General features: G+C 46.3%; 1 protein-coding gene across 1 annotated transcript; it reads right to left on the reverse strand.

The window, feature by feature from the left end:
- LOC123992290 (serine/threonine-protein kinase DCLK1-like) lies at positions 1-27,474 on the reverse strand. The gene is made up of 15 exons (XM_046293453.1): positions 26,861-27,474; positions 17,653-18,005; positions 8,016-8,115; positions 7,812-7,910; positions 7,555-7,649; positions 5,956-6,043; positions 5,309-5,487; positions 4,835-4,954; positions 4,440-4,586; positions 2,509-2,642; positions 2,329-2,406; positions 1,865-1,961; positions 1,693-1,773; positions 1,494-1,607; positions 1-1,145 (listed from the first exon to the last, which is right to left on the reverse strand). The coding sequence occupies exons 1-15, from the start codon at positions 27,282-27,284 to the stop codon at positions 882-884; spliced, it is 2,373 nt and encodes a 790-aa protein (XP_046149409.1). The 5' UTR covers positions 27,285-27,474; the 3' UTR covers positions 1-881.
- Positions 27,475-27,904: the final 430 nt, after the last annotated feature.

Here is a 27,904-nt window from a genome sequence, read left to right on the forward strand (position 1 = left end):
TCTTTTATTTCAGCTCATGTAACATGGGACCAACACTTTACATGTGGCGTTTATATTTCTTGTTCAGTATAAATACAGTATATCTTTACATGACAGGTGTCATACAGCATGTCTTATTGAATGTTCAGACTCTTAGATTACATCTTTTCACTTGGAAGTGTTTTTCTGAACAAGTTGTAATGAATGGGATGCTATATCACTTCACTGAAATAGATAACTGACTGGATGCAAACATTTTCAAAATTAATAATAAATGTTTTTGAATTTATATAGTGCTTTTCAAGGACCCAAAGTCATTATTGTTATCATTAGTATTTTTCAAAATGTATGTTTCATCACAGAAATACTTAAGATGCCCTATTCAGGGCGTATGAGGTCCCGTCAAGTTAAATGGAAGATTTTGATCTGTAGGTTTACATAGTTGTTGTGTTAGCAGGTTTGTTGCCCTGCAGTACTCATCTCCCAACACCAGGAGACTTCAGCGGACGAGTCAGTGTTTCCTGAAAAAAGGCTTAACTACTGTATGTCTGTGTGGTGTCTCAGAAAAGATAAGCAGATACAGATTCTCTGCCTTAGTAATCTCTCAGGGCCAGCGCAGAACCCATCCAGAATACACCCTTAACCTTGACCCTAACCTCTAACCTTTAACCCTAACTGATTTCTGTGAATGGCTCTGAACCCAGTGAATCTTAGTGTTAACTGACAATGTAGCCGGAATGGCAAATCAATGTTTAAGTAATTGGCAGGCATCTTGACAGACTGTCGTCGTGAATACAGGGACATGGGCTAGTGTTAGTACAGGGATACGTGCCCCCTGTCCTTCCTCGTTCTCTTTCCTTTCTCTCCTTTCTCCCCTCTCTCTTCCTTCGGGGTCTAGAAGTCTAGAAGGGCGAGGTGGGGGAGCGGACGGTGTCAGCAGAGCTAGGGGAGGTGGGGGAGGGGCTGGGAGAGTAATCTTCTGACTCTGAAGTGTAATCAGCGGGAGAAAGGGCAGGGTTGTTGGATCTGTGGGTGGAGCTTTGACTGGCGTTAGTGGGGAAGCCAGTTGGTTGGGGATGGGGCTGGAGGCGGGGGCGGGGCTTCAACCTCACACCCTGCTGGTGTCTTAGTCTGAAAACCTGCCGCTCCTTATCAAGAGGGGTGGTCTGAAAGGGAGAGAGGAGAGAGGGAGAGGGAGGAGAGAAGAGAGGGGGAGAGAGAAGGGGGTGAGAGAGGGAGAAAGAAAACAAAGAGAGAGAGATAGGGGGAGAGAGGGGCAAAGAGAGAGAATCAGGAGCGAGGAGAGAGGCAGAGAAAGAGAGAAGAGGGAGAGAGGGGGATGAGGTAGAAGAGGACATGCATTAGATGTCAGAGTTACATGTGAAGAACCTAATGTTTGGGGCTGTACACATTCGGAACAGTCCTAAATACCTACACAGCCTTGAGTAAGAATGACTAAGAGGGATCCTTACTGTGATAATAACAGTGTGGTGTGATGGTGTGTGTGTCCTTACTGTGATAACAGACACTCCAGCAGTGGTGCTGCAGGCTTTAGGACCCGTGTTGAAGTGTTTCTTAATGTTCCCAGCCACAGAGAGCTGCTGGTCGTTCACTAATCGCCCATCATCCTGGAACGCAAACAGAACCTGGTCAACCAACACACACACACACCTACCATATGTATGTTCTAAGTACCACGTTCTAGTTACTCACATTGATCCAGGGGTGATCCAGAACCTGCAGAGCTGTGTATCTCTGTTCCACCTTCACCTGCAGCATCCCTGTGATCAGCTCCTACAGTAAACCCAAACAAACAGCTTGTTAAAAAAAATGTTTTAATTAAAATGTTTTGTCACTAAGTGAAGGGATTAAACCATAGACCAACCTTAGCAGTGACAGACATGTTGTCCCAGGACGGTGAAGGGAAGTCTAGTTGTCCCGTTAGAATCTGGTCCAACAGAATCTCCTGGTCCTCACTGCTCCTTGACAAAAACAACAGCAAGTCTCGTGTCATTATCATCATCAGCATTATAATGTTATCGTCTATCTGGGTATGCTGAAATACTATGGCCGGGATTCAATGCGAGGCCCGTTATAGCGCAGCAGACTAAAACTGACCTTAAAAGGTCATTTACGCTTCAGCCAACATGAGCTTTTACTATGAATGTGATCTCCACAAATGTCTGGGAAAATGACTTTAAACAGCTTATTGTCGGGAGTTTAGTGCATTGAGCTAGAGAGTGCCTGGGATTGAATCCCGGCCTATGACAAATAAGACATAGAGCAGCACAGACCCACTGAGGGGTTATAGTGGTATTGTCTAGCTAGGTATCATAGAGCGCTACAGACCCACTGAAGGGAGGGAAGCCACACAGCAGAATGTATGTGATTACTCCAGCTGCCCAGATATCAACCTTCAGCCCGTACCTGTCAGGGGACAACACACACACACACCTGTCAGAGAATACACACTCCTGTCAGAGAACAACACACAAACCCTTGTCACACACCTGTCACACATAGACGTACCCTGTCTCAGCGATGATCTCAGGTGCTACATAGGTGGGGGTGCCACAGACCAGGTAGAGGAGTCCATCCACCAGGCTAGCCAAGCCAAAGTCTCCCAACTTCAGAGACTTGCTACCATCCTGATGCTCGTACACCTGGGACACACAGTGAATCGTTACAGACTTTTAAAAGTAATTCATGGTTGAGTCGACATGTGTAGCGTTTACCATAAATGCGATTTTCCTGAACTTCAGGCATGTAAAAGGTGCATTGAGTGGTGTGCCGCATTATACCACACCTTGCATTGAATCCCGGCTATATATAGTTTTACTCATTCAAGGGATTTTCTTTATTTTTACCATGTTCTACTTTGTAGAATAATAGTGAAGACATCAAAACAATGAAATAACACATATGGAATCATGTAGTAACCAAAAAGGGTTAAACAAATATTTTATATTTGAGATTCTTCAAATAGCCACCCTTTGTCTTGATGACAGCTTTGCACACTCTTGGCAGAAGATAGCCCTATTTGGTAAGGTTCTTCAAGTGCAGTCCCAAAAACCATCAAGCGATATGATGAAACTGGTTCTCATGAGGACCGCCTAGGAAAGGAAGACCCAGTGTTACCTCTGCTGCAGAGTATAAGTTCATTAGAGTTACGATTCTGCTTCACAGAGTTCAAGTAACTGTTCAGAGGAGACTGTATGAATCAGGCCTTCATGGTCGAATTGCTGCAAAGAAACCACTACTAATGTCACAACTTTGATGCCTCTCCTTGTTCGGGTGGTGTTCGGCGGTCGGCGTCACTGGTCTTCTAGCCATCGCCGAACCATTTGTTATTTTCCATTTGTTTTGTCTTGTTTTTCCACACACCTGGTTTTCATTTCCCAATTACTGGTCATGTATTTAACCCTCTGTTTCCCCCATGTCTTTGTGTGTGATGGTTATTTGTTCAGGTCGGAATGTTCCGGCTGGTTTGTACCGGGTGCTGTTTAGCACCCATGTTTTTGTGGCAACCGTTCTTTTAGCACTTCGTAAATGGTTTACTTTGTGCTGTCGAGTAAAGTGTGTTGTTTCACTCATCTCTGCTCTCCTGTGCCTGACTTTCTACAACCTGACAACATTAAGAAGAAGAGACTTGCTTGGGCCAAGAAACACAAGCAATGGACATTAGACCGGTGGAAATTTGTCATTTGGTCTGGAGTCCAAATTGGAGATTTTTGGTTCATGTCTTTGTGAGACGCGGTGTGGGTGAGTGGATGATCTCCACATGTGTATTTTCCACCGTAAAGCATGGAGGAGGAGATGTTATGGTGTGGGGGTGCTTTGCTGGTGACACTGTCTGTGATTTATTTTGAATTCAAGGTACACTTAACCAGCATTCTGCAGCGATATGCCATCCCATCAGGTTTGGTCTTAGTGGGATTATCATTTGTTTTTCAACAGGACAATGACCCAACACACCTCCAGGCTGCGTAATGGCTACTTGACCAAGAAGGAGAGTGATGGAGTGCTGCATTAGATGACCTGGCCTCCACAATCCCCCAAAATGAAACAAATTGAGATGGTTTGGGATGAGTCAGACCACAGAGTGAAGGAAAATCAGCCAAGTGCTCAGTATATGTGGGAAATCCTTCAAGACTGTTGGAAAAGCATTCCAGGTGATGCTGGTTGAGAGAATGCCAAGTGTGCAAAGCTGTTATCAAGGCAAAGGGTGGCTACTTTGAAGAATCTCAAATATAAAATATATTTTAATTTGTTTAACACTTTTTTTGGTTACTCCATATTTCCATATGTGTTATTTCATAGTTTTGATGCCTTCACTATTATTCTACAATGTAAAAATAAAGAAAAGCCCTTGAATGAGTAGGTGTTCTAAAACGTTTGACCGGTAGTGTATAAACATAAATAAACAAACACTCAAAAAAATCATGTACACACACACTCACCAGCAGGTTCTCAGGTTTGATGTCTCTGTGTACGATGTTGAGGCTGTGCAGGTACTTGATGGCACTGGCCAGGTTATAAATCATCCCACTTGCATCTCTCTCTGTGTATTTATTCGAGGAGGTGATGGAATCAAATAGGTCACCCCCCTGTGGACCATACACACATTACACCTCACAACACGAAGCGTTGTAATGAACAGTGTTGACCTGCATGACTCTATCCATAACAGGGTGTAATCTATGAAACACCTGACCAGGTACAGCTCATCTTGACCAGCTTGTCCGAGTCTGGTGTAGCGGTCTAAGCTCCGGACTGTCTGTGCCCTGTCCTCTGTTTCCCTCTCTAAACCTGTCTCCAAATCTATTTTGTTCGTCTAACTGTTCTGTCAACTCACCTTGACCAGCTCCATGACCAGGTAAAGCTCGCTGTCGGTGTCCATTTCCTCGATCAGCAGGACAATGTTGGGATGTTTGACACGACGGAGGATGGACACCTCGTTCTGGATCATGTGTTCCTGGGGAATAACATCAAGGAATGGTCAGGTTACAGATGTTAATAGTAGCTTAATAGTACTGTAGTGCAGGGAATAATAATATAATAATACTACTACTACTATCAAACTACTGGAGACCATGCAGTCATTTTCAATAGGGGGAGAAGACATGAGGAAACATTCAGTGACTATTGGTCAGCTACTATGAGCTGAGCTCGATAACTGATTGGAAGAGGTAGGGTCTCACTAGCTAGCTTTGAGATCCTGCTGGATAGGCTATTAGCGAATGTGACATATTTCTAAGGTACACCCATAAAAAGAGAGCTCTGCAATTCCTTTTCGGTATAACTGGGCCGAAACAGGAGTAGTTCTCACCTTTCCCCTACATTTGACTTTGTTGATGATCTTCAGGGCGTATTCTCTGCCCGTACATCTCTCCACACACTCTCTGACAACAGCAAAGGTACCGTCACCTAAAGTCCTCCCCACCTTGTACCTCTCAGCGATGGGCGGAGGGACGGAGGGACATTCATCACTCAGCAGGTTCAGCTCCGCTATCAAACCAGGCAAGCAGGAGTGTTCGGTCATGTCTGCTACTGCACTCTCCACTCCACAGTCCCCAGATTAATAAGAGCTAGATTCAATCTGTATCGCGGAAGATCAGCGCTATAGCCCAATATAAATGTAAAAGTAATTTCCAATTGTGCCGACAAATTCAGCGTTTACCGTAAATTCAGTCTCCTCGAACGTGGGAACATTGCCTTCAAATGTCAGTCACGCTATAGTGCTGAACTTCCATGAGACGGATTGCACCTAGGCCTAAGTCTCTGTACAATAGGCACCCTATCCCCTATACAGTGCACTACTTTTACTTACTTTGTTTACTGACTTTTTCTGCACTGGTCAAAACAGTTCACTATAAAGGGAATAGGCTGCAATTTGAGACCCATCCAATGCCTTCTAGAGCATGCTCAATGGAAAAGCTGCCCTTAAACATGTATACAGTACGTCCTCTCTACTACCTTCACTTCCTGCTCCGTCTCCCTCATCCATGGAGCTACACACCTTGGTGGAGGCTAGAGATAGGGATGAGCCAATGTGTTGGGAACCCTGAGAGAGGGAGAGATCATAAATGCTTTTTGAACACATGAATTTTGACAGTTTGGGCATCTATAGACTATCTATAGGGGACTATCAATAGGGGACTATATACAGGGGACTATCAATAGGGGACTATCTAAAAGGGGATATATATAGGGGCTATTAATAGGGGACTATATACAGGGGACTATCAATTGGGGACTATCTAAAAGGGGATATATATAGGGGCTATTAATAGGGGACTATATAAAGAGGGCTATCAATAGGGGACTATATACAGGGAACTATATATAGGAGCATATATATAGGGGCTATCAATAGGGGACTATATAAAGAGGGCTATCAATAGGGGACTATATATAGGGAACTATATATAGGAGCATATATATAGGGGCTATCAATAGGGGGCTATCTATAGGGGACTATCAATAGGGGACTATCAATAGGGGACTATCAATAGGGGACTATCTAAAAGGGGATATATATAGGGGCTATTAATAGGGGACTATATAAAGAGGGCTATCAATAGGGGACTATCTATAGGGAGCTATATATAGGAGCATATATATAGGGGCTATCAATAGGGGACTATATAAAGAGGGCTATCAATAGGGGACTATATATAGGGAACTATATATAGGAGCATATATATAGGGGCTATCAATAGGGGACTATATAAAGAGGGCTATCAATAGGGGACTATATATAGGAGCATATCTATAGGGGACTATATATAGCGGGCAGCAGGTAGCCAAAGTGGTTAGAGCGTTGAGCCAGTAACCGAAAGGTTGCGAGATCAAATCTACGAGCTGACAAGTAAAAAATATGTCGTTCTGCCCCTGATCAAGGCAGTTAACCCGCTGTTCCTAGGCTGTCATTGTAAATAGGAATTTGTTCTTAACTGACGTGCCTAGTTAAATTTTAAAAATGAAATAAATATAGGGGACTAAATATAAATATAGGGAACATCTATAGGTGACTATCTATAGGAGGCTACGGGCTCTGTTCAATCAGATCTATTTTAGCCCACATCCACATAGCGTTGTTTTGAAGGTGTTGGAGGTGGAACTGCTTTAGAGCTGTGAAATCCACAAGCTCCTGGAATTATATCTAAAGCGAACATTGCCATTGGCTGCACAGAGTCGCATTAAGAGAAATCCCATGCAGCCTTGTTTACAAGTTCAAACACTGGAATGTGACGTGTAATCTATACCTTGATTAGGCTGATAGAAATCCTAATTATTTTTTAATAATGATTTGAATGATTTTCAAATTGTAGGCTATAGACTACACTTTCTCGTTCTGAACTTCTAATGGGAGTGGGATGGGTGTGGCTTTGTGACAATGATCAAGAGCAGCAGCTCACCGATTTGACAGATCCAATGCAGTTATACCTCCGACACCGCCCAAAACATTAGCTATGTGGGTGCCCGCTACCACCGGCTAACGCTTGATCTGACTGAATCTAGGCTTATGTTAAAGCGTTGTGATTATATTAGTAAAGCATTGTTTGGTCCTACCCTGTGTCGTCGGAGGCTGGCAGGACTGGTAGGAGAGGGACTGGGGGACTTCCCAGATCGAGGAGTCGACAGCTGACTGCCTACCGTCCCATTGGCTACAGTACAGACACAAGAGGTTAGAGGTTAGAGAAAAACACTCCTCACTCAGTTGGTTGGTGATAAGAAGGACAAATACATTGCTAAAAAAGTTGCTGATTCTGCAGATGAATTACTTATGCATGAAGCACAAAAACACATACACACTCACAGGGCCATACCTGAGCCTGAGCTTCGGCGTGAGCCTCCTCCTCTGGGTGAGCCTCCTCCTCTGGGTGAGTAGCGTCCTAGCAGAGAGGAGATCCGACCATATGAGGACACTGTCAGATACACACACACACATAAACATCTACAGTACACACACACACTAATTCCAAGGAAATTCTCATTTCAATGTTATGGTACTGTTATTATAATTATCTCACCACTCTCATCTAAGAGGAAGTCATCTTGGTAGCGAAACTTCTCTGGACCACAGGCCATAAAGATGTCGTCGTCACCAAAGAAGTCCTGAAGGCATGTCACCTGGAACAGACAGACAGCTAGACACTGTCAGTCACCTGGAACAGACAGACAGCTAGACACTGTCAGTCACCTGGAACAGACAGACAGCTAGACACTGTCAGTCACCTGGAACAGACAGACAGCTAGACACTGTCAGTCACCTGGAACAGACAGACAGCTAGACACTGTCAGTCACCTGGAACAGACAGACAGCTAGACACTGTCAGTCACCTGGAACAGACAGACAGCTAGACACTGTCAGTCACCTGGAACAAGGACACCACAAACAACTAGTCTTCACACGCTCTCCTCACCATCTCTCCCCATTCCTGCTATCACCCTCACAGCCTCACCCTCTCCTCTCTCTCCACTCCCCACTTCTCCCACCTCCTCACCCCTCCCCCATATCCCTACTCCTCTCTCCATGATCCCCCCTCCCCACCTCCTTTCCTGCTCCCTGTCTTCACCCTCACCAACCTTCTCCTCCTTCCTCCTCCCATACAGTCATATAGGCCAACAGCCTTAACATGTACAAGAAAAATACTGACTCATAGCTACAACATTACCACTGGAATTAAATGCTTCCCACTCAGACAGGCTCTTCCAGAGACAGGTGGTTTCAGAGATAGACTTTTTCAGAGACCAGCTACTGACAGGCTGTACAAGAAACAAGCTACTGAGAGGCTGTCGGGTGGATAACAACGTTTGGCCATTAACCAAAAGGTTGTTGGTTCGAATCCCGGAGCAGACTAGCTGAAAAATCAGTTGATGTGCCCTCAAGCAAGTCACTTAAACCCAGTTAAGAGTGTCTGCTAAATTACTTAAATGTAATGTTTAAAGAAATTGGCTATTGGCAGGCTGTTTCAGAGAGAGGCTAGTATCTGTCTTAGATCTGTTCATTCATTATTGAGCGACATTAGACAGACTGCTACTGTATGTCAAGCAGGAATGTCCATTATCAGAGATGCGTGTGGCGGGGAGAGGGAATGTATTCATATCAATAACATGTACAAGTAGTTGTCAGGTTGAATATGATTACAGTAGCAATCAGTAACAGAATGTCAATGTAACTCTGCAGTAACACTAATCAATGTCTGAAATGAGCTTATAACCAGTATGTAAATCACACTGGGTGTTTATGAAGTGCTGAGAAGTTCCAGCTGGCTGCTATATTACTACAACTGCATCCCAAATGGAAAGTAAGTGCACTATATTGGGAATAAGGTGTCATTTGGGACACAGCCTGCAGCCGCAGTGGAGGAGATGAATTATGAATGGCTTCAGACGGGAAGTCAGCACAACTGTACGTCGCTCCATTATTATTCTGTAGCAGCTCCCTAACACACAGTTACTGTGGAGTCAGACACTTAGCAACACTACACTACATGAAGCAAAGCTCCATTCACCACTCTGCTGACAGTACTAACGTTAGTCCAGGATTCTCAACTGTAAGTTGTTGTATTTTCACCTCAGACAGATCACGTCAACAGGTCAACTTCACAGCTGATGTTCACAAATTAGTGCAAGGCTGGGATTCAATCTGTATAACACTGTCAACAATTAGGTTTTTAAATGCTACATCACAATGTTTGCAGATATTGCATTTGCGGTAAACACTGTAGATGTCGGCTCAATTAGAAATTGCCTTTAAATAGCAGATTGTCGACAAGTGTTGCTTTACTGTGCAATAATAGCACAGTAATAAGACATTTCTAACAGTAATTACACAACAGCATCATCTGACCTTAGGAGACGAGAGCTGCTGAAGCCAAACATCAACAGACAATAAGCCTCAGGCAACAGTGACATCTCTACCACAGTGGTGAGGAGCACGCGTGTGTGTGCCTCAGGCAACAGTGACATCTCTACCACAGTGGTGAGGAGCACGCGTGTGTGTGCCTCAGGCAACAGTGACATCTCTACCACAGTGGTGAGGAGCACGCGTGTGTGTGCCTCAGGCAACAGTGACATCTCTACCACAGTGGTGAGGAGCCCGCGTGTGTGTGCCTCAGGCAACAGTGACATCTCTACCACAGTGGTGAGGAGCACGCGTGTGTGTGCCTCAGGCAACAGTGACATCTCTACCACAGTGGTGACCACAGGGAGCACGCGTGTGTGTGCCTCAGGCAACAGTGACATCTCTACCACAGTGGTGAGGAGCACGCGTGTGTGTGCCTCAGGCAACAGTGACATCTCTACCACAGTGGTGAGGAGCACGCGTGTGTGTGCCTCAGGCAACAGTGACATCTCTACCACAGTGGTGAGGAGCACGCGTGTGTGTGCCTCAGGCAACAGTGACATCTCTACCACAGTGGTGAGGAGCACGCGTGTGTGCCTCAGGCAACAGTGACATCTCTACCACAGTGGTGAGGAGCACGCGTGTGTGTGCCTCAGGCAACAGTGACATCTCTACCACAGTGGTGAGGAGCACGCGTGTGTGTGCCTCAGGGAACACTGACATCTCTACCACAGTGGTGAGGAGCACGCGTGTGTGTGCCTCAGGCAACAGTGACATCTCTACCACAGTGGTGAGGAGCACGCGTGTGTGTGCCTCAGGCAACAGTGACATCTCTACCACAGTGGTGAGGAGCACGCGTGTGTGTGCCTCAGGCAACAGTGACATCTCTACCACAGTGGTGAGGAGCACGCGTGTGTGTGCCTCAGGCAATAGTGACATCTCTACCACAGTGGTGTGTGTGTGTGTGTGTGTGTGTGTGTGTGTGTGTGTGTGTGTGTGTGTGTGGTGTGTGTGTGTGTGTGTGTGTGTGTGTGTGTGTGTGTGTGTGTGTGTGTGTGTGTGTGTGGATTGATTGCACAATCACCAATCACCAAACCTGATACCCACTGTATATAACTGTACTCTATAGCACAAACTTATTACCCACTGTATAGAACTGTACTGTATGGTCCAACACTGTAACCCACTGTATATAACTGCACTTTATAGCCCATCCCTGATACCCACTGTATAGAACTGTACTGTATAGCCCAACCCTGATTCCCACTGAATAGAACTGTACTGTATAGCCCAACCCTGATTCCCACTGAATAGAACTGCACTGTATGGCCCAACCCTGATTCCCACTGAATAGAACTGTACTGTATAGCCCAACCCTGATTCCCACTGAATAGAACTGTACTGTATAGCCCAACCCTGATTCCCACTGAATAGAACTGCACTGTATGGCCCAACCCTGATTCCCACTGAATAGAACTGTACTGTATAGCCCAACCCTGATTCCCACTGAATAGAACTGTACTGTATAGCCCAACCCTGATACCCACTGAATAGAACTGTACTGTATAGCCCAACCCTGATTCCCACTGAATAGAACTGTACTGTATAGCCCAACCCTGATACCCACTGAATAGAACTGTACTGTATAGCCCAACCCTGATACCCACTGTATAGAACTGTACTGTATAGCCCAACCCTGTAACCCACTGTATAGACCTGTACTGTATAGCCCAACCCTGTAACCCACTGTATAGAACTGTACTGTATAGCCCAACCCTGTAACCCACTGTATAGACCTGTACTGTATAGCCCAACCCTGTAACCCACTGTATAGACCTGTAACCCACTGCCTGTACTGTATGGCCCAACCCTGTTACCCGCTGTATAGAACTGTACTGTATAGCCCAACCCTGTAACCCACTGTATAGACCTGTACTGTATAGCCCAACCCTGTAACCCACTGTATAGACCTGTACTGTATAGCCCAACCCTGTAACCCACTGTATAGAACTGTACTGTATAGCCCAACCCTGTAACCCACTGTATAGAACTGTACTGTATAGCCCAACCCTGTAACCCACTGTATAGACCTGTACTGTATAGCCCAACCCTGTAACCCACTGTATAGACCTGTACTGTATAGCCCAACCCTGTAACCCACTGTATAGACCTGTACTGTATAGCCCAACCCTGTAACCCACTGTATAGACCTGTACTGTATAGCCCAACCCTGTAACCCACTGTATTGAACTGTACTGTATAGCCCAACCCTGTAACCCACTGTAGAGAAATGTACTGTGTAGCCCAACCCTGAAATCCACTGTATATAACTGTACTCTATAGCACAACCGTATTACCCACTGAATAGAACTGTACTGTATAGCCCAACCCTGATTCCCACTGAATATAACTACTGTATAGCCCAACCCTGATTCCCACTGAATATAACTGTACTGTATAGCCCAACCCTGATTCCCACTGAATATAACTGTACTGTATAGCCCAACCCTGATTCCCACTGAATAGAACTGTACTGTATAGCCCAACCCTGATTCCCACTGAATAGAACTGTACTCTATAGCCCAACCCTGATTCCCACTGAATAGAACTGTACTGTATAGCCCAACCCTGATTCCCACTGAATAGAACTGCACTATATAGCCCAACCCTGAAACCCACTGTATAGACCTGTACTGTATAGCCCAACCCTGAAAACCACTGTATAGAACTGTACTGTATAGCCCAACCCTGATTCCCACTGGATAGAACTGTACTGTATAGCCCAACCCTGATTCCCACTGAATAGAACTGCACTTTACAGCCCAACCCTGATAGCCACTGTATAGAACTGTACTGTATGGTCCAACCCTGATTCCCAATGAATAGAACTGCACTTTATAGCCCAACCCTGATACCTACTGTATAGAACTGTACTGTATGGTTCAACCCTGATTCCCACTGAATAGAACTGCACTTTATAGCCCAACCCTGATACCTACGGTATAGAACTGTACTGTATGGTCCAACCTGTTACCCACTGTATATAACTGTACAGAATAGCACAACAATTTTACCCACTGTACAGAACTGTACTGTATAACCAACCCTGATACCCACTGTATATAACTGTACTGTATAGCCCAACCCTGTAACCCGCTGTATAGAACTGTACTGTATAGCCCAACCCTGTAACCCACTGTATAGAACTGTACTGTATAGCCCAACCCTGTAACCCACTGTATAGACCTGTACTGTATGGCCCAACCCTGTAACCCACTGTATAGACCTGTACTGTATAGCCCAACCCTGTAACCCACTGTATAGACCTGTACTGTATGGCCCAACCCTGTTACCCACTGTATAGAACTGTACTGTATAGCCCAACCCTGTAACCCACTGTATAGACCTGTACTGTATAGCCCAACCCTGTAACCCACTGTATAGACCTGTACTGTATGGTCCAACCCTGATACCCACTGTATAGAACTGTACTGTATAGCCCAACCCTGTTATCCGCTGAATAGAACTGTACTGTATGGCCCAACCCTGATACCCACTGTATAGAACTGTACTGTATGGTCCAACCCTGATACCCACTGTATAGAACTGTACTGTATGGCCCAACCCTGATACCCACTGTATATAACTGTACTGTATGGTCCAACCCTGATACCCACTGTATAGAAATGTACTCTATAGCCCAACCCTGAAACGTACTGTATAGAAATGTACTCTATAGCCCAACCCTGATACGCACTGTATAGAAATGTACTCTATAGCCCAACCCTGATACGCACTGTATGGAAATGTACTCTATAGCCCAACCCTGATTCCCACTGAATAGAACTGCACTATATAGCCCAACCCTGAAACCCACTGTATAGACCTGTACTGTATAGCCCAACCCTGTAACCCACTGTATAGAACTGTACTGTATAGCCCAACCCTGATTCCCACTGAATAGAACTGCACTTTACAGCCCAACCCTGACTCCCACTGGATAGAACTGTACTGTATAGCCCAACCCTGATTCCCACTGAATAGAACTGCACTTTACAGCCCAACCCTGATACCCACTGTATAGAACTGTACTGTATGGTCCAACCCTGATTCCCACTGAATAGAACTGCACTTTATAGCCCAACCCTGATACCTACTGTATAGAACTGTACTGTATGGTTCAACCCTGATTCCCACTGAATAGAACTGCACTTTATAGCCCAACCCTGATAACCCACTGTATAGAACTGTACTGTATAGCCCAACCTGTTACCCACTGTATAGAACTGTACAGAATAGCACAACAATTTTACCCACTGTACAGAACTGTACTGTATAGCCAACCCTGTAACCCACTGTATAGAACTGTACTGTATAGCCCAACCCTGTAACCCACTGTATAGAACTGTACTGTATAGCCCAACCCTGTAACCCACTGTATAGAACTGTACTGTATAGCCCAACCCTGTAACCCACTGTATAGACCTGTACTGTATAGCCCAACCCTGTAACCCACTGTATAGACCTGTACTGTATAGCCCAACCCTGTAACCCACTGTATAGAACTGTACTGTATGGCCCAACCCTGTTACCCACTGTATAGAACTGTACTGTATAGCCCAACCCTGTAACCCACTGTATAGACCTGTACTGTATAGCCCAACCCTGTAACCCACTGTATAGACCTGTACTGTATGGTCCAACCCTGATACCCACTGAATAGAACTGTACTGTATAGCCCAACCCTGTTTCCCACTGAATAGAACTGTACTGTATGGTCCAACCCTGATACCCACTGTATAGAACTGTACTGTATGGTCCAACCCTGATTCCCACTGGCCCAACCCTGATACCCACTGTAGAACTGTACCCAACCCTGTATAGCCCAACCCTGATACCCACTGTATAGAAATGTACTCTATAGCCCAACCCTGATTCCCACTGAATAGAACTGCCCAACCCTGATACTGTATGGAAATGTAGCCCAACCCTGATTCCCACTGAATAGAACTGCACTATATAGCCCAACCCTGAAACCCACTGTATAGACCTGTACTGTATAGCCCAACCCTGAAACCCACTGTATAGAACTGTACTGTATAGCCCAACCCTGATTCCCACTGAATAGATAGAACTGACTACTGTAGAACTAGCCCAACCCTGATTCCCACTGAATAGAACTGCACTTTACAGCCCAACCCTGATAGCCACTGTATAGAACTGTACTGTATGGTCCAAACCTGATTCCCACTGAATAGAACTGCACTTTATAGCCCAACCCTGATACCTACTGTATAGAACTGTACTGTATGGTTCAACCCTGATTCCCACTGAATAGAACTGCACTTTATAGCCCAACCCTGATACCTACGGTATAGAACTGTACTGTATGGTCCAACCTGTTACCCACTGTATATAACTGTACAGAATAGCACAACAATTTTACCCACTGTACAGAACTGTACTGTATAACCAACCCTGATACCCACTGTATATAACTGTACTGTATAGCCCAACCCTGTAACCCGCTGTATAGAACTGTACTGTATAGCCCAACCCTGTAACCCACTGTATAGAACTGTACTGTATAGCCCAACCCTGTAACCCACTGTATAGACCTGTACTGTATGGCCCAACCCTGTAACCCACTGTATAGACCTGTACTGTATAGCCCAACCCTGTAACCCACTGTATAGACCTGTACTGTATGGCCCAACCCTGTTACCCGCTGTATAGAACTGTACTGTATAGCCCAACCCTGTAACCCACTGTATAGACCTGTACTGTATAGCCCAACCCTGTAACCCACTGTATAGACCTGTACTGTATGGTCCAACCCTGATACCCACTGTATAGAACTGTACTGTATAGCCCAACCCTGTTATCCGCTGTACAGAACTGTACTGTATGGTCCAACCCTGATACCCACTGTATAGAACTGTACTGTATGGTCCAACCCTGATACCCACTGTATAGAACTGTACTGTATGGCCCAACCCTGATACCCACTGTATATAACTGTACTGTATGGTCCAACCCTGATACCCACTGTATAGAAATGTACTCTATAGCCCAACCCTGAAACGTACTGTATAGAAATGTACTCTATAGCCCAACCCTGATACGCACTGTATAGAAATGTACTCTATAGCCCAACCCTGATACGCACTGTATGGAAATGTACTCTATAGCCCAACCCTGATACGTACTGTATAGAAATGTACTCTATAGCCCAACCCTGATACGCACTGTATGGAAATGTACTCTATAGCCCAACCCTGATACGCACTGTATGGAAATGTACTCTATAGCCCAACCCTGATACGCACTGTATAGAAATGTACTCTATAGCCCAACCCTGATACGCACTGTATAGAAATGTACTCTATAGCCCAACCCTGATACGTACTGTATAGAAATGTACTCTATAGCCCAACCCTGATACGCACTGTATGGAAATGTACTCTATAGCCCAACCCTGATACGTACTGTATAGAAATGTACTCTATAGCCCAACCCTGATACGCACTGTATAGAAATGTACTCTATAGCCCAACCCTGATACCCACTGTATTCAACTGTACTCTATAGCCCAACCCTGATACCCACTGTATAGAACTGTACTGTACAGCCCAACCCTGTTACACACTGTATATAACTGTACTGTAAAGCCCAAACCCTGATATCCACTGTATTGCACTGTACTCTATAGCCCTGATATCCACTGTACAGAACTTGACTGTATTGCCCAAACCTGTTACTTATTGTATAGAACTGTACTGTATGGTTCAACCCTGATACCAACTGTGTAGAACTGTACAGTATGGTCCAACCCTGATACCATCTATATTGAACTGTACTCTGTAACCCAACTCTGATACCCACTGTATAGAACTTTACTGTATGGCCCAACCCTGAAATCCATTAGTCTCACTTAGTAGCACAGAGAGCATATTAGCCTCATAAATCATCAACTGGAGAAACAATGATATTGAACCGGAAGTGTGTGACTGAAGAACTCTTGTCAATACTTTCTAATTCTACCATCATTATTTAATGAGACAGTGAAGTTAAACTGAACCGGATGAACAGGGTGAATCGCAGACATTACAGATGAATCCCTGAATGCATTTCATCTGCATGATATTGATGATGGAATATACAGCTACTATCTCCGGCCATGTCTGGGCCATACGAGTACCTTGCACCATTCTCTAGCCTTCCTCGATAGCACTGACATAAACACTGTTCTGCAACACTGAGCCACACACAGACAACATTCCCACTGCACCACTCTGCCGCAGAGGCTGTTCCTTAGCAATCAGCCCAGGCAACCAGATCACCATAGAAACCGTCCAGGAGAGAAAAAAGAAAAACTACATCGGAGTTTCTTTTTATAGAACCAAAATAAAAGAGGAGAGACGAACTATTAATAGGCATACCGCAACTAAACATCATGATTCCCAACTCTACTTGCCTCTGAATCACTTCTCCTTTTTACTCTCTCTAGTAATCCTGTATTCAGGACTCTGTGTTAAAGGTCTGTGTTCATGGGATTTAAACCATATAGTCATCTGGTCATAAAGGCTATACCTCAAAAATATTTAAAGGTCATTCAATGTGAAAATGTCTCAGTGAAACTGTGCTCCTGAAACGCCTAATGACTGAGTTAATAAAGGATGATAAGACAGCAGACTGAGTCCCATAAACCTACTTCTAACTCTAATTGCCTTATAGCCCATCCCTCTGAGTCTGTGGGGGAAGCTAAGCCTGAGAACCAGGCAGTAAATTCACTAGTATAACCGTAATTCATAACCCACCAGCTTCCCGTCCACGGTGTACAGTCTCTTGACAACCCCAGAGTCCAGCTTGATGGCGTCTGTAATGTCAGAGAGAACCTGTTCAAAGGAGTGGGCAGTCTTCTTGTTGAGGAGGATGCGGATGGCCTTACGAGGCTTCACCCCGCTGCGGATGATGGTGACCAGTTTGGGCCGAATGAAGTCCTTACTCTCCCTGGTCTCCGGGGCCCCAGCCTTGGCACTGCCCAGGGATGGGGGGCCACGTGCAGAGGCAGCCACAGCTGTCTTCACCCCAACTGACCAGCTGGGGTTGACATTCTTAGTGTAGTCCAGCTTCTTGTATGACTCTATGGAGCCACACACATAGCTCTCTCCTGCAGATAGGCAACACACAGAGATAGGCCTACATGGTCACAGCAACCACAGACTCGCATCACTGAATGCACCACATAATGACACAGCTATGACATTTAGATTATAGAGTTTACAGACATATTGGAAATATACTATATGCCTACTATATAGGCCAACTGGAGCAGATCACTCATTGTACAGTGGGAAACCTAGAAAAAGGCACAACTTAATTTGTTCTCATACTTCTACTGTCCCAACCCTTTGGGTTAGCTACTCAATACTGTCCCATCCCTTAGGGTTAGCTGCTCAATACTGTCCCATCCCATCCATTATGGTTAACTGCTCAATACTGTCTCATCCCATCCCTTAGGCTTAGCTGCTCAATACTCTCCCATCCCTTAGGGTTAGCTGCTAAATACTGTCTTATCCCAACCCTTAGGATTAGCTGCTAAATACTGTCTCATCCCATCCCTCAGGTTTAGCTGCTCAATAATGTCACATCCCAACCCTTAGGGTTAGCTGCTCAATACTGTCTCATCCCGACCCTTAGGGTTAGCTGCTCAATACTGTCCCCTCCCTTAGGGTTAGCTGCTCAATACTGTCACATCCCTTAAGGTTAGCTGCTCAATACTGTCCCATTCCACCCCTTAGGGTTAGCTGCTTAATACTGTCCCATCCCTTAGGGTTAGCTGGTCAATACTGTCTAATCCCATCCCTTAGGTTTAGCTGCTCAATACTGTCTCATCCCATCCCTCAGGGTTAGCTGCTCAATGCTGTCTCATCCCAACCCTTAGGGTTAGCTGCTCAATACTGTCCCCTCCCTTAGGGTTAGCTGCTCAATACTGTCCCATCCCTTAGGGTTAGCTGCTCAATACTGTCCCATCCCTTAGGGTTAGCTTCTCAATATTGTCCATCCCCTAGGGTTAGCTGCTCAATACTGTCCCATCCCATCCCTTGGGGTTAGCAGCTAAATACTGTCTCATCCCAACATTTAGGGTTAGCTGTTCAATACTGTCCCCTCCTTTACGGTTAGCTGCTCAATACTGTCCCATCCTTTAGGGTTAGTTGCTCAATATTGTCCCATCCCTTAGGGTTAGTTGCTCAATACGGGTTCATGCTATCCCTTAGGGTTAGCTGCTCAATACTGTCCCATCCCTTGGGGTTAGCTGCTAAATACAGTCTCATCCCATCCCTTAGGCTTAGCAGCTAAATAATGTCCCATCCCTTAGGGTTAGCTGCTAAATACTGTCTCATCCCAACACTTAGGGTTAGCTGCTCAATACTGTCCCCTCCGTTAGGGTTAGCTGCTCAATACTGTCCCATCCCTTAGGGTTAGCTACTCAATAGTGTCTCATCCCATCCCTTAGGGTTAGCTGCTCAATACTGTCTCATCCCTTAGGGTTAGCTGCTCAATACTGTCCCATCCCATCCCTTAGGGTTAGCTGCTCAATACGGTCTCATCCCATCCCTTAGGCTAAGCTGCTCAATACTGTCCAATCCCTTAGGGTTAGTTGCTCAATACTGTCTCATCCCTTAGGGTTAGCTGCTCAATACGGTCTCATCCCATCCCTTAGGCTTAGCTGCTCAATACTGTCCAATCCCTTAGGGGTAGTTGCTAAATACTGTCTCATCCCAACATTTAGGGTTAGCTGCCAAATACTGTCTCATCCCATCTCTTAGGGTTAGCTGCTCAATACTGTCTCATCCCAACCCTTAGGGTTAGCTGCTCAATACTGTCCCCTCCCTTAGGGTTAGCTGCTCAATACTGTCCCATCCCATCCCTTAGGGTTAGCTGCTCAATACTGTCCCATCCCATCCCTTAGGGTTAGCTGCTCAATACTGTCCCATCCCAACCCTTAGGGTTAGCTGCTCAATATTGTTCCATCCCATCCCTTAGGGTTAGCTGCTCAAAACTGTCCCCTCCCTTAGGGTTAGCTGCCCAATACTGTCCCATCCCATCCCTTGGGGTTAGCTGCTCAATACGGTCTCATCCCATCCCTTAGGCTTAGCTGCTCAATACTGTCCCCTCCTTTAGGGTTAGCTGCTCAATACTGTCTCACCCCAACCCTTAGGGTTAGCTGCCAAATACTGTCTCATCCCATCCCTTAGGGTTAGCTGCTCAATACTTTCTCATCCCATCTCTTAGGGTTAGCTGCTCAGTACTGTCTCACCCCAACCCTTAGGGTTAGCTGCTCAATACTGTCTCACCCCAACACTTAGGGTTAGCTGCTCAATACTGTCCACTCACCTAGGGTTAGCTGCTCAATACTGTCCCATCCTATCCCTTAGGTTTAGCTGCTCAATACTGTCCCATCCCATCCCTTAGGGTTAGCTGCTCAATACTGTCCCATCCCAACCCTTAGGGTTAGCTGCTAAATATTGTCTCGTCCCAACATTTAGGGTTAGCTGCTCAATACTGTCCCCTCCCTTAGGGTTAGCTGCTCAATATTGTCCATTCCCTTCGGCTTAGCTGCCCAATACTGTCCCATCCTATCCCTTAGGGTTAGCTGCTCAATACTGTCCCATCCCATCCCTTAGGGTTGGCTGCTCAATACTGTCCCATCCCTTCCCTTGAGGTTAGCTGCTCAATACGGTCTCATCCCATCCCTTAGGCTTAGCTGCTCAATACTGTCCCCTCCCTTAGGGTAACCTGCTCAATACTGTCCCATCCTATCCCTTAGGTTTAGCTGCTCAATACTGTCCCGTCCCATCCCTTAGGGTTAGCTGCTCAATACTGTGCCATCCCATCCCTTAGGGTTAGCTGCTCAATACTGTCCCATCCCAACCCTTAGGGTTAGCTGATCAATACTGTCCCATCCCTTAGGGTTAGCTGCTCAATACTGTCCCATCCCATCCCTTAGGGTTAGCTGCTCAATACGGTCTCATCCCATCCCTTAGGCTAAGCACATGACTGTAAGTCGCTTTGGATAAAAGCGTCTGCTAAATGGCATATATTATATTATTATTATTATTATTATATTAAGCTGCTCAATACTGTCCAATCCCTTAGGGTTAGTTGCTCAATACTGTCTCATCCCTTAGGGTTAGCTGCTCAATACAGTCTCATCCCATCCCTTACGCTTAGCTGCTCAATACTGTCCAATCCCTTAGGGTTAGTTGCTAAATACTGTCTCATCCCAACATTTAGGGTTAGCTGCCAAATACTGTCTCATCCCATCTCTTAGGGTTAGCTGCTCAATACTGTCTCATCCCAACCCTTAGGGTTAGCTGCTCAATACTGTCCCCTCCCTTAGGGTTAGCTGCTCAATACTGTCCCATCCCATCCCTTAGGGTTAGCTGCTCAATACTGTCCCATCCCATCCCTTAGGGTTAGCTGCTCAATACTGTCCCATCCCAAACCTTAGGGTTAGCTGCTCAATATTGTCCCATCCCATCCCTTAGGGTTAGCTGCTCAAAACTGTCCCCTCCCTTAGGGTTAGCTGCCCAATACTGTCCCATCCCATCCCTTGGGGTTAGCTGCTCAATACGGTCTCATCCCATCCCTTAGGCTTAGCTGCTCAATACTGTCCCCTCCTTTAGGGTTAGCTGCTCAATACTGTCTCACCCCAACCCTTAGGGTTAGCTGCCAAATACTGTCTCATCCCATCCCTTAGGGTTAGCTGCTCAATACTTTCTCATCCCATCTCTTAGGGTTAGCTGCTCAATACTGTCCCCTCCCTTAGGGTTAGCTGCCAAATACTGTCTCATCCCATCCCTTAGGGTTAGCTGCTCAATACTTTCTCATCCCATCTCTTAGGGTTAGCTGCTCAATACTGTCCCCTCCCTTAGGGTTAGCTGCTCAGTACTGTCTCACCCCAACCCTTAGGGTTAGCTGCTCAATACTGTCTCACCCCAACACTTAGGGTTAGCTGCTCAATACTGTCCACTCACCTAGGGTTAGCTGCTCAATACTGTCCCATCCTATCCCTTAGGTTTAGCTGCTCAATACTGTCCCATCCCATCCCTTAGGGTTAGCTGCTCAATACTGTCCCATCCCAACCCTTAGGGTTAGCTGCTAAATATTGTCTCGTCCCAACATTTAGGGTTAGCTGCTCAATACTGTCCCCTCCCTTAGGGTTAGCTGCTCAATATTGTCCATTCCCTTCGGCTTAGCTGCCCAATACTGTCCCATCCTATCCCTTAGGGTTAGCTGCTCAATACTGTCCCATCCCATCCCTTAGGGTTGGCTGCTCAATACTGTCCCATCCCATCCCTTGGGGTTAGCTGCTCAATACGGTCTCATCCCATCCCTTAGGCTTAGCTGCTCAATACTGTCCCATCCCTTAGGGTTAGCTGCTAAATATAGTCTCGTCCCAACATTTAGGGTTAGCTGCTCAATACTGTCCCCTCCCTTAGGGTAACCTGCTCAATACTGTCCCATCCCATCCCTTAGGGTTAGCTGCTCAATACTGTGCCATCCCATCCCTTAGGGTTAGCTGCTCAATACTGTCCCATCCCAACCCTTAGGGTTAGCTGCTCAATATTGTCCCATCACATCCCTTATGGTTAGCTGCTCAAAACTGTCCCCCCCCTTAGGGTTAGCTGCTCAATACTGTCCCATCCCTTAGGGTTAGCTGCTCAATATTGTCCCATCCCTTAGGGTTAGCTGCTCAATATTGTCCATTCCCTTAGGGTTAGCTTCCCAATACTGTCCCATCCGATCCCTTAGGGTTAGCTGCTCAATACTGTCCCATCCCCTAGGGTTAGCTGCCCAATACTGGCCCATCCCATCCCTTGGGGTTAAGCTGCTCAATACGGTCTCATCCCATCCCGTAGGCTTAGCTGCTCAATACTGTCCCATCCCTTAGGGTTAGCTGCTCAATACTTTCTCATCCCATCTCTTAGGGTTAGCTGCTCAATACTGTCCCCTCCCTTAGGGTTAGCTGCTCAATACTGTCTCACCCCAACCCTTAGGGTTAGCTGCTAAATACTGTCTCATCCCAACATTTAGGGTTAGCTGCCAAATACTGTCTCATCCCCTCCCTTAGGGTTAGCTGCTCAATACTGTCTCACCCCAACCCTTAGGGTTAGCTGCTAAATATTGTCTCGTCCCAACATTTAGGGTTAGCTGCTCAATACTGTCCCCTCCCTTAGGGTTAGCTGCTCAATATTGTCCATTCCCTTCGGCTTAGCTGCCCAATACTGTCCCATCCTATCCCTTAGGGTTAGCTGCTCAATACTGTCCCATCCCATCCCTTAGGGTTGGCTGCTCAATACTGTCCCATCCCATCCCTTGGGGTTAGCTGCTCAATACGGTCTCATCCCATCCCTTAGGCTTAGCTGCTCAATACTGTCCCATCCCTTAGGGTTAGCTGCTAAATATAGTCTCGTCCCAACATTTAGGGTTAGCTGCTCAATACTGTCCCCTCCCTTAGGGTAACCTGCTCAATACTGTCCCATCCCATCCCTTAGGGTTAGCTGCTCAATACTGTGCCATCCCATCCCTTAGGGTTAGCTGCTCAATACTGTCCCATCCCAACCCTTAGGGTTAGCTGCTCAATATTGTCCCATCACATCCCTTATGGTTAGCTGCTCAAAACTGTCCCCCCCCTTAGGGTTAGCTGCTCAATACTGTCCCATCCCTTAGGGTTAGCTGCTCAATATTGTCCCATCCCTTAGGGTTAGCTGCTCAATATTGTCCATTCCCTTAGGGTTAGCTTCCCAATACTGTCCCATCCGATCCCTTAGGGTTAGCTGCTCAATACTGTCCCATCCCCTAGGGTTAGCTGCCCAATACTGGCCCATCCCATCCCTTGGGGTTAAGCTGCTCAATACGGTCTCATCCCATCCCGTAGGCTTAGCTGCTCAATACTGTCCCATCCCTTAGGGTTAGCTGCTCAATACTTTCTCATCCCATCTCTTAGGGTTAGCTGCTCAATACTGTCCCCTCCCTTAGGGTTAGCTGCTCAATACTGTCTCACCCCAACCCTTAGGGTTAGCTGCTAAATACTGTCTCATCCCAACATTTAGGGTTAGCTGCCAAATACTGTCTCATCCCATCCCTTAGGGTTAGCTGCTCAAAACTGTCCCATCCCTTAGGGTTAGCTGCTCAATATTGTCCATTCCCTTAGGGTTAGCTGCCCACTACTGTCTCACCCCAACCCTTAGGGTTAGTTGCTAAATACTGTCTCATCCCATCCCCTAGGGTTCGTTGCTCAATACTGTCCCATCCCATCCCTTGGGGTTAGCTGCTCAATACGGTCTCATCCCATCCCGTAGGCTTAGCTGCTCAATACTGTCCCATCCCTTAGGGTTAGCTGCTAAATACTGTCTCGTCCCAACATTTAGGGTTAGCTGCCAAATACTGTCTCATCCCATCCCTTAGGGTTAGCTGCTCAATACTGTCCCATCCCCTAGGGTTAGCTGCTAAATACTGTCTCACCCAACCCTTAGGATAAGCTGCTAAATACTGTCTCACCCCAACCCTTAGGGTTAGCTGCTAAATACTGTCTCACCCCAACCCTTAGGGTTAGCTGCTAAATACTGTCTCACCCCAACCCTTACGGTTAGCTGCTAAATACTGTCTCACCCCAACCCTTAGGGTTAGCTGCTAAATACTGTCTCACCCCAACACTTAGGGTTAGCTGCTCAATATTGTCCCATCCCATCCCTTAGGGTTAGCTGCTCAAAACTGTCCCCTCCCTTAGGGTTAGCTGCCCAATACTGTCCCATCCCATCCCTTGGGGTTAGCTGCTCAATACGGTCTCATCCCATCCCTTAGGCTTAGCTGCTCAATACTGTCCCCTCCTTTAGGGTTAGCTGCTCAATACTGTCTCACCCCAACCCTTAGGGTTAGCTGCCAAATACTGTCTCATCCCATCCCTTAGGGTTAGCTGCTCAATACTTTCTCATCCCATCTCTTAGGGTTAGCTGCTCAATACTGTCCCCTCCCTTAGGGTTAGCTGCCAAATACTGTCTCATCCCATCCCTTAGGGTTAGCTGCTCAATACTTTCTCATCCCATCTCTTAGGGTTAGCTGCTCAATACTGTCCCCTCCCTTAGGGTTAGCTGCTCAGTACTGTCTCACCCCAACCCTTAGGGTTAGCTGCTCAATACTGTCTCACCCCAACACTTAGGGTTAACTGCTCAATACTGTCCACTCACCTAGGGTTAGCTGCTCAATACTGTCCCATCCTATCCCTTAGGTTTAGCTGCTCAATACTGTCCCATCCCATCCCTTAGGGTTAGCTGCTCAATACTGTCCCATCCCAACCCTTAGGGTTAGCTGCTAAATATTGTCTCGTCCCAACATTTAGGGTTAGCTGCTCAATACTGTCCCCTCCCTTAGGGTTAGCTGCTCAATATTGTCCATTCCCTTCGGCTTAGCTGCCCAATACTGTCCCATCCTATCCCTTAGGGTTAGCTGCTCAATACTGTCCCATCCCATCCCTTAGGGTTGGCTGCTCAATACTGTCCCATCCCATCCCTTGGGGTTAGCTGCTCAATACGGTCTCATCCCATCCCTTAGGCTTAGCTGCTCAATACTGTCCCATCCCTTAGGGTTAGCTGCTAAATATAGTCTCGTCCCAACATTTAGGGTTAGCTGCTCAATACTGTCCCCTCCCTTAGGGTAACCTGCTCAATACTGTCCCATCCCATCCCTTAGGGTTAGCTGCTCAATACTGTGCCATCCCATCCCTTAGGGTTAGCTGCTCAATACTGTCCCATCCCAACCCTTAGGGTTAGCTGCTCAATATTGTCCCATCACATCCCTTATGGTTAGCTGCTCAAAACTGTCCCCCCCCTTAGGGTTAGCTGCTCAATACTGTCCCATCCCTTAGGGTTAGCTGCTCAATATTGTCCCATCCCTTAGGGTTAGCTGCTCAATATTGTCCATTCCCTTAGGGTTAGCTTCCCAATACTGTCCCATCCGATCCCTTAGGGTTAGCTGCTCAATACTGTCCCATCCCCTAGGGTTAGCTGCCCAATACTGGCCCATCCCATCCCTTGGGGTTAAGCTGCTCAATACGGTCTCATCCCATCCCGTAGGCTTAGCTGCTCAATACTGTCCCATCCCTTAGGGTTAGCTGCTCAATACTTTCTCATCCCATCTCTTAGGGTTAGCTGCTCAATACTGTCCCCTCCCTTAGGGTTAGCTGCTCAATACTGTCTCACCCCAACCCTTAGGGTTAGCTGCTAAATACTGTCTCATCCCAACATTTAGGGTTAGCTGCCAAATACTGTCTCATCCCATCCCTTAGGGTTAGCTGCTCAAAACTGTCCCATCCCTTAGGGTTAGCTGCTCAATATTGTCCATTCCCTTAGGGTTAGCTGCCCACTACTGTCTCACCCCAACCCTTAGGGTTAGTTGCTAAATACTGTCTCATCCCATCCCCTAGGGTTCGTTGCTCAATACTGTCCCATCCCATCCCTTGGGGTTAGCTGCTCAATACGGTCTCATCCCATCCCGTAGGCTTAGCTGCTCAATACTGTCCCATCCCTTAGGGTTAGCTGCTAAATACTGTCTCGTCCCAACATTTAGGGTTAGCTGCCAAATACTGTCTCATCCCATCCCTTAGGGTTAGCTGCTCAATACTGTCCCATCCCCTAGGGTTAGCTGCTAAATACTGTCTCACCCAACCCTTAGGATAAGCTGCTAAATACTGTCTCACCCCAACCCTTAGGGTTAGCTGCTAAATACTGTCTCACCCCAACCCTTAGGGTTAGCTGCTAAATACTGTCTCACCCCAACCCTTACGGTTAGCTGCTAAATACTGTCTCACCCCAACCCTTAGGGTTAGCTGCTAAATACTGTCTCACCCCAACACTTAGGGTTAGCTGCTAAATACTGTCTCATCCCATCCCTTAGAGTTAGCTGCTCAATACTGTCTCATCCCAACCTTTAAGGTAGGGTTAAGGTTAAGGGTTAGCTTACCTTCCTCCAGCTGCTCCATGCTGGATATTCTCTTGGTCCCGTCGATAGAGTAGATGGTCCGGACCCCCTGGGGCATATTCACATTATCTGACAGGGAGCGGGTCAGATCAGCCAAAAGGGCTTCTATAGACCGGAACCTGTCCTGGGAAATAGCGTAGACAATCCCTTTGAAGTAGCGGTCTCCATTGCGATAAAAGCGGACCTTTTTGGCCTTCTTCTCCGAGGCTAGAGACTGCAGTGTCCGGGTCCTGTACAGACTACAGTGGGCGCTGCGAGTGGGGCTCTGCAGCCCGTTGTTCCTGGAGCCTATGCGGGTGTTTCTCTGGGCTTTCTCCCGCTCGTCAAAGTGCTCCAGCTCCATGACTGTAGTGATGTTACACAGAAAGAGACAAATCAGGGAGGGGAACATTATGAATGAGAACATTTAAACCTCAAGCAACTTATTTTCCTTTGCAGAATAAATAAGTCATCCTTTAGTTTTAGTTGAATGTCATATAGGCCTACTGGAGAGACTGGAGAGAGTAGAATCAATTGGATTTCGGTATGAACTCTGAGGTCGGTTCCGACATTCAGTGGTGCTGAATGAACAGCGCCGCAGGTGCGGATCTCCTAGCAGCTAGCTAGTCTGACAGGTAGTCTATGGCGGTGGCAGGAGTCAGATTGAACTCCGTGGTGCTGAACGGACGGCGCTGCTGTCTAGCCAGATAGAATTCTCCTGCTTGTGGGCAGTTTGTCACATACTGAAAATTAGCTCTTTCTGAGGCACATAAAAATCTGATTGGGGCCATAGCACGCTTACACATGTCATGCCCTTTAGTTTCGTCCACCACCCAATTAGCACCGTGATTCTAATCAAACGTAACGTTTGTTTTGATCATATTAATGTCTGACAACATAACCCCAGCTGTTGTTAAATGACACGGAACAACACATTATGGGATTTTAAAACATGTTTTGGGCAAATAACTACTTACCTTTAATTGAAGTCGAATGCAGTCAACCGTGTCAGTGTTTAGCAATTGCATATATCAGCTTTCCAATAGG

The sequence above is a fragment of the Oncorhynchus gorbuscha genome, linkage group LG13 (assembly GCF_021184085.1).
Source record: "Oncorhynchus gorbuscha isolate QuinsamMale2020 ecotype Even-year linkage group LG13, OgorEven_v1.0, whole genome shotgun sequence".
Lineage (NCBI taxonomy): Eukaryota > Metazoa > Chordata > Actinopteri > Salmoniformes > Salmonidae > Oncorhynchus > Oncorhynchus gorbuscha.

Bases quoted from the DNA above. Each gene is read 5' to 3' on its own strand.
- LOC123992290 (XM_046293453.1), bottom strand. From the start codon at position 27,284: ATGTTCTCATTCATAATGTTCCCCTCCCTGATTTGTCTCTTTCTGTGT. The intron at 2,643-4,439 runs GTGAGTGTGTGT...TGTGTGTCCCAG, and splicing joins TCAAACCTGAGAACCTGCTG to GTGTACGAGCATCAGGATGG. The intron at 1,962-2,328 runs GTCTGTAGCGCT...GTTTTTGTCAAG, and splicing joins GGCTTCCCTCCCTTCAGTGG to GAGCAGTGAGGACCAGGAGA.